Source organism: Cynara cardunculus (assembly GCF_001531365.2).
Source record: "Cynara cardunculus var. scolymus isolate 2C chromosome LG 15, CcrdV1, whole genome shotgun sequence".
Classification (NCBI taxonomy): Eukaryota; Viridiplantae; Streptophyta; class Magnoliopsida; order Asterales; family Asteraceae; genus Cynara; species Cynara cardunculus.
The window spans coordinates 3683633-3699706 of record NC_037542.1 but is presented as its reverse complement, the minus strand read 5'-3'; the positions used below and the strand labels follow the sequence as shown (position 1 = coordinate 3699706).

Sequence of the window (16074 nt, the reverse complement as noted above, 5' to 3'; positions counted from 1 at the left end):
CCAAGGAAGAGGTCATCAAAGAGCTATTACTAAGTTGAACGATCATGTCAGGTAGGGGTGCTCAAAAACCCGATGAACCCGACCAACCCAACCCGAATTAAAAAAAAAAAACCAACCCGAGGTAACCCGATGCATGATCGATAGAAAAATTAACCAACCCGAGGTAACCCGATGCATGATCGATAGAAAAATTAACCAACCCGACCTTATTGGGTTGGAATCGGGTCAGGCCCAAAAAAACCCGACCAACCCGATGGACCCGACCTTAACTTTAGCTTTGAATTGTAGATGACAATCATGACATGACCAACCTCAACGTCAAGAAAGCGAAAGCATCGGGGTTGGAAACGTCTAAAACTATTGTTGTTGATTGATATATTATCATTTGGTTTAAACATTTTTATTGTAATATCTAAATATTTGATGAACTTGCATATTATCTTGAATGGTCGGTCGTATTTCAAAGAAAAGTTTCCTTTATTTTTATGTGATTTTACATTGTTTAAACACAACCCGATCAACCCGAACGGGTTGGGTTGGGTTGAACTTTTGTTTGGGTTGGGTTGGGTTGAAAATTTTCAAACTGCCAACATTGGGTTGGGTTGTTAAAACGGCTCCAAACCGATCAACCCGAGCCGTGAGCACCCCTAATGTCAGGTATTCTCTACTTACCCACAGATACAAGTCAATGAACAAAAGATATACTTTTGTGGTACACTCGAGGCTTTCATCACGACCCCTACCAACAAGACGGATTTTGAAAGAAACCCATTGCTCAAAACTTAAAAAGGCATAAAAAATGCTCTATAGTCCGTTCTTTATTAGGCCTAAGAACCAGAAAGTTAGACCAGAACTCAAGAAGCTTCTGACGATTTCATCTATATTAAATCTCTTAAGAATAGCTTATATAGTCATGGATCCGGAGGTAGGGGATGACCTGTAATTAATCTGGCTGTTCGGGTTAAAGGGGAGGGCCTCGTCGAAATCATCCGCTTTCTGCCCCTGTCCAAGTACAAGTAATCAAGCAACATCATTGAATTATGCACTGGTGAAACACAATATCACAAGTGTATCCACATCTGCATATTATGTATGTGTGTGTGTGTGTATATATATATATATATATATATATATACTGACACTAGCAAACACCAGCTGATATATCTTCACCCAGTAAAGACCTTCAATATAGTTTTTCTGCTTTGCATATATCAGATAGGTATTGAATCTCTGCCATCAAATGAAAAAACAGAGTTGACTAGACTATGGATCATTTTAAAAATAGAAAAATGCATGGAAGGTATACTATTTACTATATATAGTAAGACAATTGTATCACCATGTTCGCTGAAAAGCAAAAATAAAATGCAGAAAAGTACTTGAATAACCCTGCTAGAATGTCTGATATTTCTACATATGAAACTTACTAAAACAAGCCAAGTCATGACTATAGTAGATTTTTTCCAGCAAGCACTGCACAAACATAGATTGGGTCATTAGATAAACCAACAGGAAATGTCGGTTTTCAGAAACAAAATGCCTAGTAAATGGCATGACTGATAATTTGTATAAGTTATCTTGTTAACAAGTTTTCTAATGTTATAGAGATCATAAAATTCAAGAATCATCCAGAAATTTCAGAAAGTCCAAGGGTCACGACACGTTCGAGATTGGATTTGCAGTTCTCAACAAGCTTGATTTTAGTTCAGGCCTCGCTTGGTGACGCTTATGTTTGCTATTTAAATTATTTTGCAATGTAAGTACTGTAGTAAAAAACGACCCTTGGCTTAGCCGACAGCAGTACCCAGTGCTCTCTAGTTTTAGCCTACTAACCTAAAGCATCTAGGTTCAAGTCTCACAAGAGACGTGTATATGTACTTTTCCATATAAAAAGGGTGTTGTCACTCCTTATTTGATAGCGAAAGAAAACTTCATTTAGCAAGACAACTTAGATGTAAAAATACGTGGTCATCTAGTTTTCTTTTGAAGAACTGTATTTTATTGGGGCTGAAACCTCAACCTAATAACTCACCCTCAGTATGGTCCATTACAAGACACACTGAGATAGAAAGAAATGGAAACTCTACTCTAGTAGCATTTACACGCACCCGTGCTCATGGGTTGGGTTGATCGGGTTGAAGACATTTAAACAACACAACCCAATGCTTGCGGTTTGAAACATCTTAACCCAACCCAACCCGTATGGGTTGGTCAGGTTGATACTTTGATACATTAAAATATTCTTCTAACCTAGAATGTGTTATTTCACTACTCATAATTTCTTTTTCATCATCAACCACTTGATACAACTTATCCATACTTCTTACGTATATCACATTCAGTTAATTTTCTCAATTTACATGTATATATTCACAGTTACTGAACATATATACGAATGAGTTATATAAAGATGTGAGTGGATTGAAAATATATGTATATGTGAAGAGCATACATGATAGTGTAATTGTCTAATGTACATATTAATAGAAATTCAACAATCATATTAAATCCAAGAAATAAAAGGATATAGGGTTCATCAGGTTGGGTTGGGTTCAAATAATAGTAACCCAATATCAACCCAATACCTACGGTTTGACAATTTTACAACTCGATTAGACATCAGGTTGCTTCAGGTTGAGTTATTTTGTGTTGGGTTGGGTTGATCGGGCTGGTCGGGTTTTTGAGCACCCCTATGTACACGTCCAAATGAAAAACATTGATTTAGGTTCTCCATGAAGTCCTATGAAGAGTTGCATCAGAATATGATGCAATTAAACAAAACCTACTTCAAGAAACAGAAAAAAGAAATCAGAGTATATTAAGTTGAAACAATTAGGATCGTTTACAAAAATAGGAATATGAAAGGATACAATATCAAATTTCATACATCGTAGATGATCGATAGCCCATAAAGAATCAAAACCTAATTATCAAATACAGGGATGTACATAGTTGTTAAAAGCGGCGCTTGAGGCGCGCCTAGGCTCTGAGGCTCGTAAGGCTCAAGGTCTTGGGCTTTTTTCAAGTCAAGGCTCTGCGTATTCACGAGGCTCATGAAGGCACTGCGACTTGGTTGAGGCGCCTTATGGGCCTAGGTGCGCCTCATAAAGAGTTACTAAATACCTAGTAAAACCCTAAGATTAAATAAGTTTTCTCATCTTCTCATCTCCTAGAGTTCTTAAAAGAAGTGTAATTAAAGAGATGACACAAGTCAAACCTTAATATTAAGTACCAAGTCCTTAGAACGTCAAGCCTCCTCTATAAATAGCCAGACCTTAAAACTTCTCCTTCAAGGCTCACACTTTAAACCCTTCTGCCTCTATCGAAATACTATTGGTTGTTGCATTGAAGACTTGTTATGTGTAACTGTGTGAGTGTGTGTGTGTGTGTATACCGATAAGTTGCGCCTCACATTCCTAAGACCCATGCCTCATGCCTGCTCCTCGCGCCTAGGCCCGGGACCCCGTTGCGCCTAAGTGCGCCTTGAGCCTTTAACAACTTCGGGGATGTAAACCTGTAAAAAACCAAACCAAACAAACCCAGTATATCCCACCTGAAAGTAGGGTGTGAGGGGCTATGATATATACAGACTTTTCCTCTACCTCAACGGGTACGGAAGCTATTCCCAGCAAGTCCCCTGACTTGCGAAAAAGATTTGAGAAGCTTAGCCAGACGCCAAGGATCTGGGATGAGCAGCGGAGGGAGAACATGACTTGTGATATTCGTTCTTGGAGACGAGTACTAGCATAGCTGACTATGGACATGTATCTAATGTTGATGAAAGGAAGAGAGATTAGAGAGGTAGAGGGTGAATCTGGAGAAGGATTGGAGAGGCGACAAATAGGTTAACAGAGCCTAGAGCAAAGTTGTTAAAGGCTCAAGGCGCACTTAGGCGCAAAGGGGTCCCTTGGCCTAGGCACGAGGTGCGGGCCTCAGGAATGTGAGGCACATCTTATAAAAAAATGTGTATACATATATACACACATAAACAGTTATACACAACTCAAATATGTAGCAAGTAGTCCAATGCAACAACCAACAGTATTTCAATAGAGGCAGAAGGGAGAAGGGTTTAAAGCGCAAGCCAGGAGGTAAAAATTTTAAGGTCTGGGCATTAGGGTTTGACTTATATCATCTATCTAGTAACTCATTTCTTAAGAAGTCTAGAAGATGAGAAAACTTATTTAATATTCGGGTTTGACATGGTATTTAATAACTCTTTATGAGGCGCGCCTAGGCCCACAAGGCGCATGGCCTTAGTGAGCCTCGTGAATACACCTAGCCTTGGCTTTATAAAAGCCCAAGACCTTGAGCCTTATGAGCCTCAGAGCCTAGGCACGCCTCAGGCGCGCTTTTAACAACTATGCCTAGAGCCTTAAGATAGACAATAGAATGTTTAGTTTTTGTGTCTTTCCTATACATCCCTATGTTTTCTTAACTTGTATAACATTTTTTAAGCCTTGTACAAATTAGTGGAATACTTGCTACAAACAAAGACACATTTTCCCCAGGTAGCCATTCTTGAAGTCTTTGGACTTTTACACTTGTAGTCCCTGAAATTTCTTTCAAGCAATAGAAATCCTATTCAGATGTGAGAAAAGTATCAGAATGGAATAAGGCATGTCTACTGTATGAGTGGGGAAAATGTGCACATCCTAGAACTCATGATCTAAAATTATATCTCAAACTTGCACCACATATCTTATATCAAAATGTGAAAATCAAAGTCAACAAGCTTTTTATTACAAACTAGGTGAGGTAGGCTATATATAAATGTGAGAATGGACTTCTAAATTACTTGGGAACTTACTGCAAATTTTGGGAGTGGGAGTCGGGAGAGTCGAGAATCTTTGAGCGAAATTACTCATTTTAGGTTTATGGGAAATGGAAAGTGAGAGGCCATCATTATTTAAGGGGAGCCCACCCACGTCTACATATATTTTCTATAAAAGAAATTCTTAAATATCAATTATAAAATTTAATTAATTATAAAATATAAACAGGCCAGGTGGGCCTTGCTCAAAAAAAATTAAATTGCCATACCAACCCATTTTTCAAGAATGGTTGTCTAAACCCATTTTTCTAGCAGGCCGGACAGGCCAAGTCTACTGGGTCGTCAGGTCTGTGAGCAGCTCTATGCAAAACCATTCTATCATCAAAATTTCATTCTCACAACATTGAATCCCACTATATCATGATAACAGAGGATGCATACTATTGAAGAAGAAGAAGAAGAAGAAGCAGAATCATACCTGGCACATTCACCTATGAAAATGTGCAAATGCTGATAACTGCGAACATTCATGGTTTGCATGTTTTTCTAGGTTTCTTATTAAATTCCTTGTTATCTTCGGAAATATCTACTTTACAAATAAACATAAAAATTGATCAAGATCATAAATTAAAGAACAATAACATAATAAGGATTGTGTTAAAGTAGTACTATGGAAATGCACTCATCAAAACTTTTGCATAATTCTGCTTGTCACAACATGCTTATGTGTATAGTTAGATTTATGAATAATGTTATCAAGATTTTCAATCATCATCATGTGCAGTTCCCAAGGACCATAGAAATAACTGGAAGCCCATGGCGGATCCAGGATTTTTGTTCAGTGGGGTCACCTTTAAGGTAGACTAAAAACCCGCAAAATCGTCCGATGTGTTTTTAACCTAATTACAACGTTTTTGAGGGAATTTTAAAGTTTTTTGGTTGATTTCGAAGAATTTTTTTAGTGTTTTTGTCGATTCCGAATAATTTTTTTGGTTTTTTTGATTGATTTCAACAGATTTTTTTTGTTAGAGTAACAGTTTTGATTAGGGTTGGGGGCCCATGGAAAAATGTAATGGGGGGAAGTGAAAGATAAATCATGTAAAACCTAAATTTTAACCTATGAATTTTTGTTTTTGAGTTTTTGACTGGGGTCCCTTCCCCCCTCCTTTAAAGCACTGCATCCGCATCTACATTTATAGACTAAGGTACCACCACAAATCTACAATGCAGTTTCCTTAATCATAATACATGTATATCATGATAACTAAAGCAAAATACCTCTTGATGATTGTGTGATATAGGTTCCTTCCAGGACTCCAGTAACTTGTCGGTCCTGAAAGTAAAAAGAAAAAATAAAATAAAATAAAAAATAAAGCATCCGCCTCAGTAACTTTGAGAGGAAATGAGCATCAAATTGGAAATGAATAATTTGTAGTACTTTTGCAAATTACCAAGGTATATATTTATGTGAGAGAATTAAATGCATGTTTTTGCTACAAAACCAGCTAAAGCCTCTGATACAAGCCTTTGGAGCATATAGTAAGCTATGAGGCTGTTTGGTTGGTTTTCCATCAAGTCCTATATGAATAAAGCTGACACTCAAGGACCATTAGAGAAGTTATTGTTACAAGCTCATTTCTTGCGGTAGTGACACTGAATCTCAAGGTTGATTACGGATAACCAAAACAGATAAGTATGGTGCAAATACAGAACAATTGTGATAGATTGCACCTAAGAGGAAATTGGAATCTAGATAAGCTTAATCAGTTCCTGACCTGAGTTGCACATGTAGAGGCATGACAGGAGCACAAGTACCTAGAGGACTATTAGTGCAACTACACTTGTTTAGACCCCAACTAGAACAAGATTATAGAAAACCTCCTAAAGTAAGAAATATGACAATTAGATCCAAACTTGCAAAACATCGCAAAATAGCCCCTTAAAATTTCTCATTTTTTGCAGACTCTTTGAGCTTCAAAAAGATGGCAAAGAAACTCCGAAATTTCAGATTTTGAAGAATTCTCCCTGAAATTTTATGAACAAGAAATTTGACATAAGGCAAATGGTCGAGAGACCCAAACTTGCAAAATAGCCCCTGAGATTTTTCATTTTGCAAGTTCTCCTTGAGCTTCTAAAATATTGCAAAATAGACGCTAAAGTTTAAGATTCTGCAGAACTATCCCTGAAACTTCTATGAACAATAATGGGCCCTTGGACTATATGTAACTTTGGACTCTGCAAAATTTGAAAAATCAACCCTTGACTTCCTACATTTGCAAAACACCCTATGAACTTTCTAAGGTTCACAAAATTGCATGCACTTCTTGTGAAATATGCAAATAATCACTAAACTTCAATAAAGTTGCAACACCGGAAGACTTCCAAAAGACTCCACATCAAGCCTGGACACATGTCAAAATAGGATTACAGTACAGAAGATGGAAGAGATGGAAATGGGTAGCCCCTACAGCGCAGAGCTAATAACAATAGTTCCTGGATGCAAGAAAAATGTTAGTTCTAGGGCTGTGAGGCCTAAATGGTGTTTCTAGTCATTGATGTTGACACAACAAAAGCTGAACAAGAATCGATTGAAACATAAGGCCCTATCTCTGCTAACTGAAGGTAATGGAGAACGAAGAAGAAAAAGGGCAGGGACACCCTAAGGACTAGTCACCATTTATTGATGGTGAGATAAGGTGGTGACTCCGCTATTGCTAAGAAGCAGTTGGACAATATCATGTCAACGTTTAGGATTTGGGAATATCTTTTACCGAAAGAAAACCTAAATGAAAACCATGGACCTAGAAACATAAACATGCAGAAATCCTAGACAACATAAATACTAAAACATATTCATATTTAACCCAAAATTTCTTAAATGGGTAAGTAAACCTAAAAGTGTTACAAACCGCATCATAAACCACCGTCTGGTTGCGCCAGAATTCCAAGGCAGGCAGAAGCACTCTTCCTGCATAACATTAAAGATGTTAGGTGAGATTAAAACAAAACGTATAATTCAAAAAGTTATCTGAAGTTGTAGGAATCCAAGTGTGTATGATTTATGTGGCACCAAAAGACTAAAACAAGGTGCTTCAAAGACTATCTCTGACCTGATCTAGATTTTTTGCCACTGAAAGATTCTGGAGACAAAATGTTTGCACTTCCATATCTATCCTTGAAGCCCTATGCAATAATGTTCTATTAATCCAAAAGAAAGAAGTATATAAAGCACACAGCTGTAAGCCAAACAACATTATACACTACAAAAACGCTTTGAAATTCAAAACAAATAGCAATTAGAATTACATCCTTCTAGTCATGCCTTGAATCTAAATTTCATCCTTTGGCATTTAAAGGTTATATATTCTCAGTTATGGATACTAACATTGTTGAATTAGCAGCCACGAGCTTGCCAAATTAACCCAATGAAAGAATGAACAGTCGGAAATGGGACAAAGAAACATAAATTCTCACAATCTAGTATGAAGATGATACCAAGGATGCAAACTCAGAAAAGAATCATGACAGCTGAAAGAAAATTGTTCTTTCCTAAAATACAAGTATAATATTTTGAAATGTTATAAAGATCTCAAAGCTTGTTGCAACCACATCGTGCACCTCTTATCAAACATATAGAATTATATTCAAACCCATAATATGGGTTGCATAATCTAGGAAATATAGACCTTTACCACACACAAACCATTAAATGTAATCTTTCTTCAAAATCGCACAAAACATAGTCCCAAAACTTCTTTTGGCACCACAAAACATGTAAGACACGGTCACTGCAATAGACTAGTGTGGAGAAGAAGAGATACAGGATAAGGATTAGTACATTATGGTTTGAAAAAGAAAGAAAGCCTACTTGAACGAGTTTAAAGAGTATAGATGCACTTCCAACGTAATGGCTTTGCTAGTATACCAAGAGGCCAGTCATGAAACAACTACTTGTTTAAGTTTATAGATGTTTGAGCAAGAAATGCCCTCAGTACTTGTATCAAACCGTTGGCCCCACAAAAACAAATTTATCGCCCCCGTATAGAGTTATTATAATACAAGAACGTCCAACAGACGAATAAGATGTTTGGCATGTTGAATGTCTGCATAAACAAAATGGTAAGACAATATCATAGAGATAAAGAATTATACAAAGGTCATGTGTGTCAAGGCCCACCTTGATTAATGATGAGAGCACGTTTTCAAACCCTTCAATTGACATTTGACACTAACACACAATCATACTCGTTGAAGTAACTCAGTCATTCTCACAAATAGAACTTGGAGCATCCATCCAATTATTTTATTGTTACTAGATTCTTGCATTGTAATAGAAAATATTACCTTCCCAGCTGATGTCCTTGTTGGGTGTTTGAGATCAAGCCTTGAGGTAGATTTAGCTGATTTAGGACTTGTTATGCATTGCCTTCCTGATTTAGATCTTGTCATGCTTGCTTCTTTGAACACAATTCCTTGCTTTGCAGCTCCAGCCTTAAAGGCACCTCTATTGTCTGAGACATCAATCATACCGGTGACTTCACGTGCTGCGTCTTTCTTCTTATTTCGACAAGCTTTCATGTTTGTTCTTGAAATGACTATGTTGTCATCTAGATCTATATTGCTTGAAGCAAAGTTGAAATTCTCAGTGGAACAATTTACTAGGCATCCAACATCCATGCTTGTGGTACTTAATGGATCCAAAGGATTTGAACGCTTGGCTTTGAAGTGTTTTGCCTCTAAATCACTTCTTGTGGCAATCTGTGATTCACTGATTACATCAGCATCAATATTTTTCCTCAGATTAGAAGTACCAACTTGAGAAGCTAATTTGATTCTCAGATCCTCGGTAACATCACCAACATATTGGACATTCTGTTTTCGTTTTGATTTAATCCTTGAGACCATGTCACTAGAGCAAGTTGAAGCTTCATTTGACCCATTTTCGTATATAAAAGAAAGATTTGAAGAAATTTTCTTCAAATTCTGCTCATCTAGATTTCCCTCAGACGTTGAAATATTCTTCCTGCTTTCGCACTTCACACCACAACCAGAAGAGGAATTTCCTTTCTGATAACTTCTCAAGTTCAACAATTCCAATTTTTCAGCAGCAGTCTTAATAGAACTTGAAGCACCATGATGCAGAAAGTTTGTTCCATCACAATCTACAACATTTACAGCCTTGTTATTAGATAAGGAATTGTTAATATCCTTCCTTGGAATGTCAGAACTTCCCAAATTACCAGGATCAAAATCAGTTGATTGGTCCAAATTGATTATATCATCTAGTACAGATCCATGTGTTGAACGATTTTTACTGTTATCCATCTTTGTCATAGATCTGGTCACACGCCTACTAGAGACCCATAAACACTTCAAAACTGTATACGAGTCCTCGGCATCAATTTTGAAATTCTTTGACGAAGGATAGTCTCTCACATCGTCATGCTTCATACAGTGAATATCATTGTTACCAGAACTCATCTTGAGACTTGGATCATCATCAAACTCCAATGTCAAAGAAGATCTATCACATAAAACTTCATGCCCAGCTTTTATTATATGCTCCTGTACGACAAACCAGCTTTTATTATATGCTCCTGTACAACAAACCACAATGACTGATCTTTCAAAAGAGAAAATAAGACTCAGAAGACTTTTCAAGGTTTTATTGGGTTGAGGGGTCTGCTGAACATGTATATGCTTTGCTTGGCTTTGCCTATAGCTTAATGAAGATCAATAATTATAACATCGGTAAGAAGAATAAGCTATGATATGAATTTATCAAATTCCAAGAACTGGAAGAAGTTATGAGTATACAAGTTTCAAAGCTCAATAGGTCATATGTTTTCCATTATAGTGTATTTTTGCATAAATTAAGCAATACCAACTCATAAAATATAAATTGGAAGTATAGCTTAGTGGGCATGGTTAGCAGTCTTCTAAACCAAGCTTCTCCCTGAAACCTTTCCAAAACAGTCTAGACATTTTAATCCTTTTGCAATCCTTTCAAGATGTCTATAGGCAGCAGTGTTATAATAAATAAATCACTTTAGGTGATAAATATGAATAAAGAAAAGGTCAAAGGGTTGATTTGGCCAAGCACAAGTATTAATTCGAGTTAAATTGGACATTTCAGTTTTCTCTCAATCTTTCAAACGAGTTCTAAATGTCAACTAAGATACTTTAGGGCATGTCAACCATAATCCATCCCATTCAACCTACCTATCACGAGTCTGTTTACATAAACCTCTAGGCATGCAACTAATGCAAATGAAAGCTTAATGCAACAGTTAAAATGACCTAGTATGCTTTAAAAATTGTGACTGAAACATGCTTGATTGTTGTTTTATACAAATATACAATATGCTCAGGCAGAGTATGAAAAGGTATTGCATTGAAAATTCAGGCTTTACATTGTTTTGCAAGTTAAATACTTCAAGAGTATCACCAAAGTATTAGATGCATAACGAGGAAAGCATACATGTGGAATTTCAAGCGATGATGCATTCATGAAGTTACTGGCCTTATTGCTCAAAATTGTTTCTTCACAATCTTCAACTCCCATATCCACAGTGTGGCTATCACGATTCAATAATTTACCTTGGGAGCTATCATGAAAGTCGTCATGTCCTTCAATGGAGTCTTCCCCATCCTTATTTACTGAAGATGTCAGCACATGGAGAAAGTGAGAATGTATGTTCCAGAGTTATAGAATTTTATGTTTCTGTACAATAAACATTTACTTTCTATCTTCAATAAAACTACTTTTTCTTCTAAATAACTGTGATAAATGGACCTTTGGTCCAACTACTCCACGGGATCCAAGCAAAGCGCCCCCTCCACATAAAACAGTTGCAATGTAGGCCTTTTGGCCAACAGAGCATGGCCATCATGTACTTTATAGCACCAATGGTATTCAAACCAACCTATTCGCCAAATGTTCCATGTCTCACCCACTAGGACAACCCATTGGGGTTTTCATTGAATGACTACTTGTCAGGATTAGTATTTACCTCTTGACATACCTTGGGCAGCAGATACTCTTTTGGGCCATCTTGTACAAAATTCCTCCCAATAAGGGGGGAAACCAATAAGAAAATGATCAAATACCTGTAAGTGTAAAGATATATAATATTAAAAGCAACTCATATAAAAGGATAAAGTAATGTCCTAGTCGATTTGGCTAAAATGATCTATGCCATGGAGAAGGAATCGAGCTAAACCGATTCTCAATTGTCAAGCTCTCTTGTTATCCATTCCATTGGACCCAGAAATGATACATTGGAAGAATCGTTGGGTCTTCCAATATCAATAGGTTTAGATTCTCTTTGGTTAAACTTACCATGTCTTCCATGTCATATTAATGTAACCCAATGCATTAGCAACAGACGACTACACAATTGATTCATGTAGCCAGCCACCATTTGAATAAATGATGCAGATCTTTTGAATTTGTCTTGTTACTATTTTTCTCCTTACTTCTAACATACATAGCTTTTCTTTTACTAAAATGAAACCTCGAGCCTATAAATGTTTCCTTTTTTCTCAAGTGAGATATACATATGTTCTCACTCTACATGATAAACCCCTTGTACAACTAAAAGTTGAAATTCACCAGACCACATGTCCTTTTTGCCATAGATTTAATATAAAATGCACTTGAACTGACAGTTGATCAACAGCTGCTCATACATATAGTTCTTTCACCAAGCAACTAAACTTATATCCAAAAAATTAACCTTGAAAGGTAGCAAATATCAATAGTTCTTTTGTGAATATCAAAGACCATTCTTCAGGAAAAAAAAAACCTCAAATGAAGGCAGATTAACAAGGACAAACTGCTTTAAAACTGAAGCTCCTTTTACAAACACACATATTTTCAAAAACTAATGTTTCAGTCCCCATCTATCATAGCGATGAGAAAATTACATTGCTCTTCAAAGGATATGCATATCCTTAAACAACTCTCTATCACAACTTATACTTCTGACCCAAATTATGAACGATGGCAACACCACGCTAAGACACAACAAATGATAGCTAAATGTAATAAAGCTACTACCTCTATTAAATACTGATAATGAACCAAAGGGTCATTGTGGCCCAAAGGTACCCGGCTACCCGTAGAGCCCACCCTCTAAGGGTTTATGCCAATGATAAGAAGTGTGTGTGTGAGTTTTTCCATATATAAAATATTATACACGTAAAAAACTATAGAAAATAAGATACTCAAAGAACATGAGGTAGTCAAGATTCTTTTACTTACCTCAGAGCGAAATCCATTTCCAAGCGTTCGATTTTTGTTAATGTATCCTTGCAGAATCACACATAGACCGTCAACCGTCTCTAATTCAAAGAAATCGTATACCTTGAGAATCGGTGCAGAAGAAAAGCATCGCTCGGCCCGATTCCTATAGTCTCATCAACAATCATATCGATGCACAAATTACATGTAAATTTGACAACCAGTAGAGAAACAAAAAACAATTTATAGAAAACTGTTTACATCATCCAAATGTGTCAAATTGGCTAATGCAAAATCTTAACCCCTCGACTCTTGCGCTTTCATAGTGGTAACACAAGGTCCAATAAGCGTCAGAATGATAACAAAGCAACTACTGAAGTACTAAATAAAGAACAAAACCCATAGGTATAGAAAGCACGCACTGTTGGGAAATGCACGTAAGGCCTGCAACGCCTAGTGTCTTTCTGTCATCATCTGGTTTGGGTTTAGTTAGCCACCAGTCTCGTAAGTGAACCTGTTTCAAAGGGAAAAAGCATCTATGAATGATGCGAGGAACTGAATTCACGAAACGAGGGTATGAAAACAAGAAACTTACTGATTTTTGGAAGTGAGAACGACAAGGAGGTGAACTTTTGGCAGCATCAGAGAACTTCAAAGTATAATCCAACGCCATTGACAGGGTCGTTCCTGAGGTTTTTTTTGATGATCGGGGCAGAAAACCAAAAAAAAGGCCCCCATATATATACAAACACTACATACGTACATATATAAAAGCGAAAACTAAACATACTATATTTATATTACAAGGGGTTTGGAAATTGCATATTTGAAATTGCTTATATGAAATAATTTATTTTATCGATCTATTATAAGTTATAATGAATTAATTTCTTCAAAGATTTCTTATTATCAGACTGGCACCGGTATAAGTTGTTTTATCCAAACACTTAAAAGTGTTTAATTATCGAACCACACCGGAATAAGTCAATAAGTTATTTTTATAAGCAATCTCAAACACCCCCTAGTCAACATACGCAATCGTCCCTAGAAAAGGAAAAAACACTGAAAATTATAATAAAGTATAGATATTGACTTATTCCGGTATGGTACTGATAATAAACATTTTCTTAATTTTTTTTATGGAAAAAATGGGCTTGTACCGGTGCTAAACCGGTGATAAAGAAGTTTTTAATAAGTTATTCATCTCTTATTTAACAGTACCAACTTATTAGCTTTGAAGATAAATCATGTACATCATCATCAACATAAATAAGATCAAGAACCCTAAATCTAACATAAAAACGAATTTCTATACATTGATTCTAAAAAATAGTAATACAAAACTAAGGGGTCGTTTACTAAACTCTTATTTGGTAAGTGTTTACCGGGTAAATTTTCTTATCTGATGAACATAACAAGGGTCAAAAATCTTACCCGGTAAGAGCAATGATAAAGATAGAGAGTCTTACTCGGTAAGTGAGGGTGCCTGACTCTTACCCAGGTAAGTGCTTACCGGGTAAATTGTTGCATACAATATTATTTTAATGTACTATAATCTTACTCGGTAAAATAAATTACAGTGTTCACTTCAGCATTTAGGTAAACGGCCCCTAAATCAAATCTAGAACCCTAAAATCAAAACCTAATTAACCCTATATCCAATATAGATGCAAATTGAAACCTAGAAAAAGAAAACCCATAAATCTCTTGATTTGAAGCAAAATAGACGTACAAAAAACCGAATAGCCAAGTTGGCGCGATATGGGATAGGACAAGACCTTACTATCCCAAGTTTGGCCCGACATAAAACAGAGACAAGAGCTGCTGGATAATGTGGGACAATTTTTTTTTTCTTGTTCCATTAAAATAGGTGGAATAAGATGTGACAAAAATGAGATCCAAACTAAAATATTATTAATTAACTCTCGTTTGATATATGACTTTAACATGATATTTGTTTTCGTGGTCACCGATGCTAGTTGAGGCCGCCGCCACCACCAATAGCCACCGTCAGCCACCTTCACCACCTCCACAACCACGATCATAAAATAACTATTATATGATATATATAGATATATATATATATATATCATAAAATAATTTTGGGGGCAACTTGTTTAGTTCTGTTATGTTAAATCCTCGTTGTATCAAACACCAGATAGACACTTGTTATGTCTAGTCCTGCTTCGTCCAGTCTTACCCTCTTATTCTGTTCAATCATGTCTGTATACTAAACGCTACCTTACTGACTTGGATGGAGGGACGAAAATGTAAACAAAATGGAAGATAAAACAAGCAGCAAGATTACTGATGAAAATGGTTACAACCATCAATACTAGGGGTGCTTAAAACTCGATCAACCCAACGCGAAATAACTCAACCTGAAGCAACCCGATGTCAATCGAGTTGTCAAATTTTCAAACCATAAGTATTGAACTGATATTAGGTTATTATTATTTGAGCTCAACCCAACCCGATGAACCCAATATTCTTTTATTTATTGAATTTAATATGATTGTTGAATTTCTATTAATATATACATTAGACAATTACACTATCACTTACGTTTTTTATATTTTCAATCTATTTACATTTCTATATAACTCATTCGTATATATATTCAGTAACACTAGTTTGAAAATATAAAAAACGTAAGTGATAGTGTAATTGCCTAATGTATATATTAATAGAAATTCAACAATCATATTTGTTGGGTCACCTATTGATTTGGTGATGACCCACTGATCTGTTCCTCCACCTTAGCAACACTTAGTAGTTATTGGTTCTTTGTAAGTTGGTGTCTTGGTACGTACTTAAAGCCATTGGCAAAATCGAAGACTAGCCGATGTGAAGACAGAAGGTCACCGATGCGGTGTTGTGGATCAACTGTCTAATATACACACCAAGACTCCGAAGTAGCTGAAATGTATATTGAAAATATTTTAAAGCTACAAGCCGATTGAAGGAAGATCTTCATAAACCGAAGATTGAAAATCTTCATGGACTCAAGATTGAAAATCATGGACCGAAGATTGAAAATCTTCATGGACTCAAG

General features: G+C 36.3%; 1 protein-coding gene across 7 annotated transcripts; it reads right to left on the bottom strand.

The window, feature by feature from the left end:
* Window positions 1-685: 685 nt before the first annotated feature.
* LOC112528059 (kinetochore-associated protein KNL-2 homolog) lies at window positions 686-13723 on the bottom strand. 7 transcript variants are annotated; one of them, XR_003070795.1, is made up of 12 exons: window positions 13615-13723; window positions 13442-13533; window positions 13041-13185; window positions 11788-11884; window positions 11256-11434; window positions 9119-10339; window positions 7885-7957; window positions 7684-7742; window positions 6053-6107; window positions 5253-5363; window positions 1428-1473; window positions 686-1002 (listed from the first exon to the last, which is right to left on the bottom strand). XR_003070795.1 is itself a non-coding variant. In XM_025138962.1 (12 exons), exons 1-11 carry the CDS (start codon window positions 13690-13692, stop codon window positions 5302-5304), a joined length of 1983 nt encoding a protein of 660 aa, XP_024994730.1. In that variant the 5' UTR covers window positions 13693-13723; the 3' UTR covers window positions 1265-1473; window positions 5253-5301. The 7 variants fall into 7 exon arrangements, 6 of the variants coding, with proteins under 6 accessions (XP_024994730.1, XP_024994726.1, XP_024994728.1 ...); XM_025138962.1 differs by lacking the exon at window positions 686-1002 and having other exon boundaries at window positions 1265-1473; window positions 9119-9936; window positions 10015-10339; XM_025138958.1 differs by lacking the exon at window positions 686-1002 and having other exon boundaries at window positions 1265-1473.
* Window positions 13724-16074: the final 2351 nt, after the last annotated feature.

Bases quoted from the DNA above. Each gene is read 5' to 3' on its own strand.
- LOC112528059 (XM_025138958.1), bottom strand. From the start codon at position 13,692: ATGGCGTTGGATTATACTTTGAAGTTCTCTGATGCTGCCAAAAGTTCA. The intron at 11,885-13,040 runs GTAAGTAAAAGA...TTACACTTACAG, and splicing joins GAAATGGATTTCGCTCTGAG to GTATTTGATCATTTTCTTAT. The intron at 7,958-9,118 runs GTAATATTTTCT...ATTATTGCATAG, and splicing joins CAAGGACATCAGCTGGGAAG to GGCTTCAAGGATAGATATGG.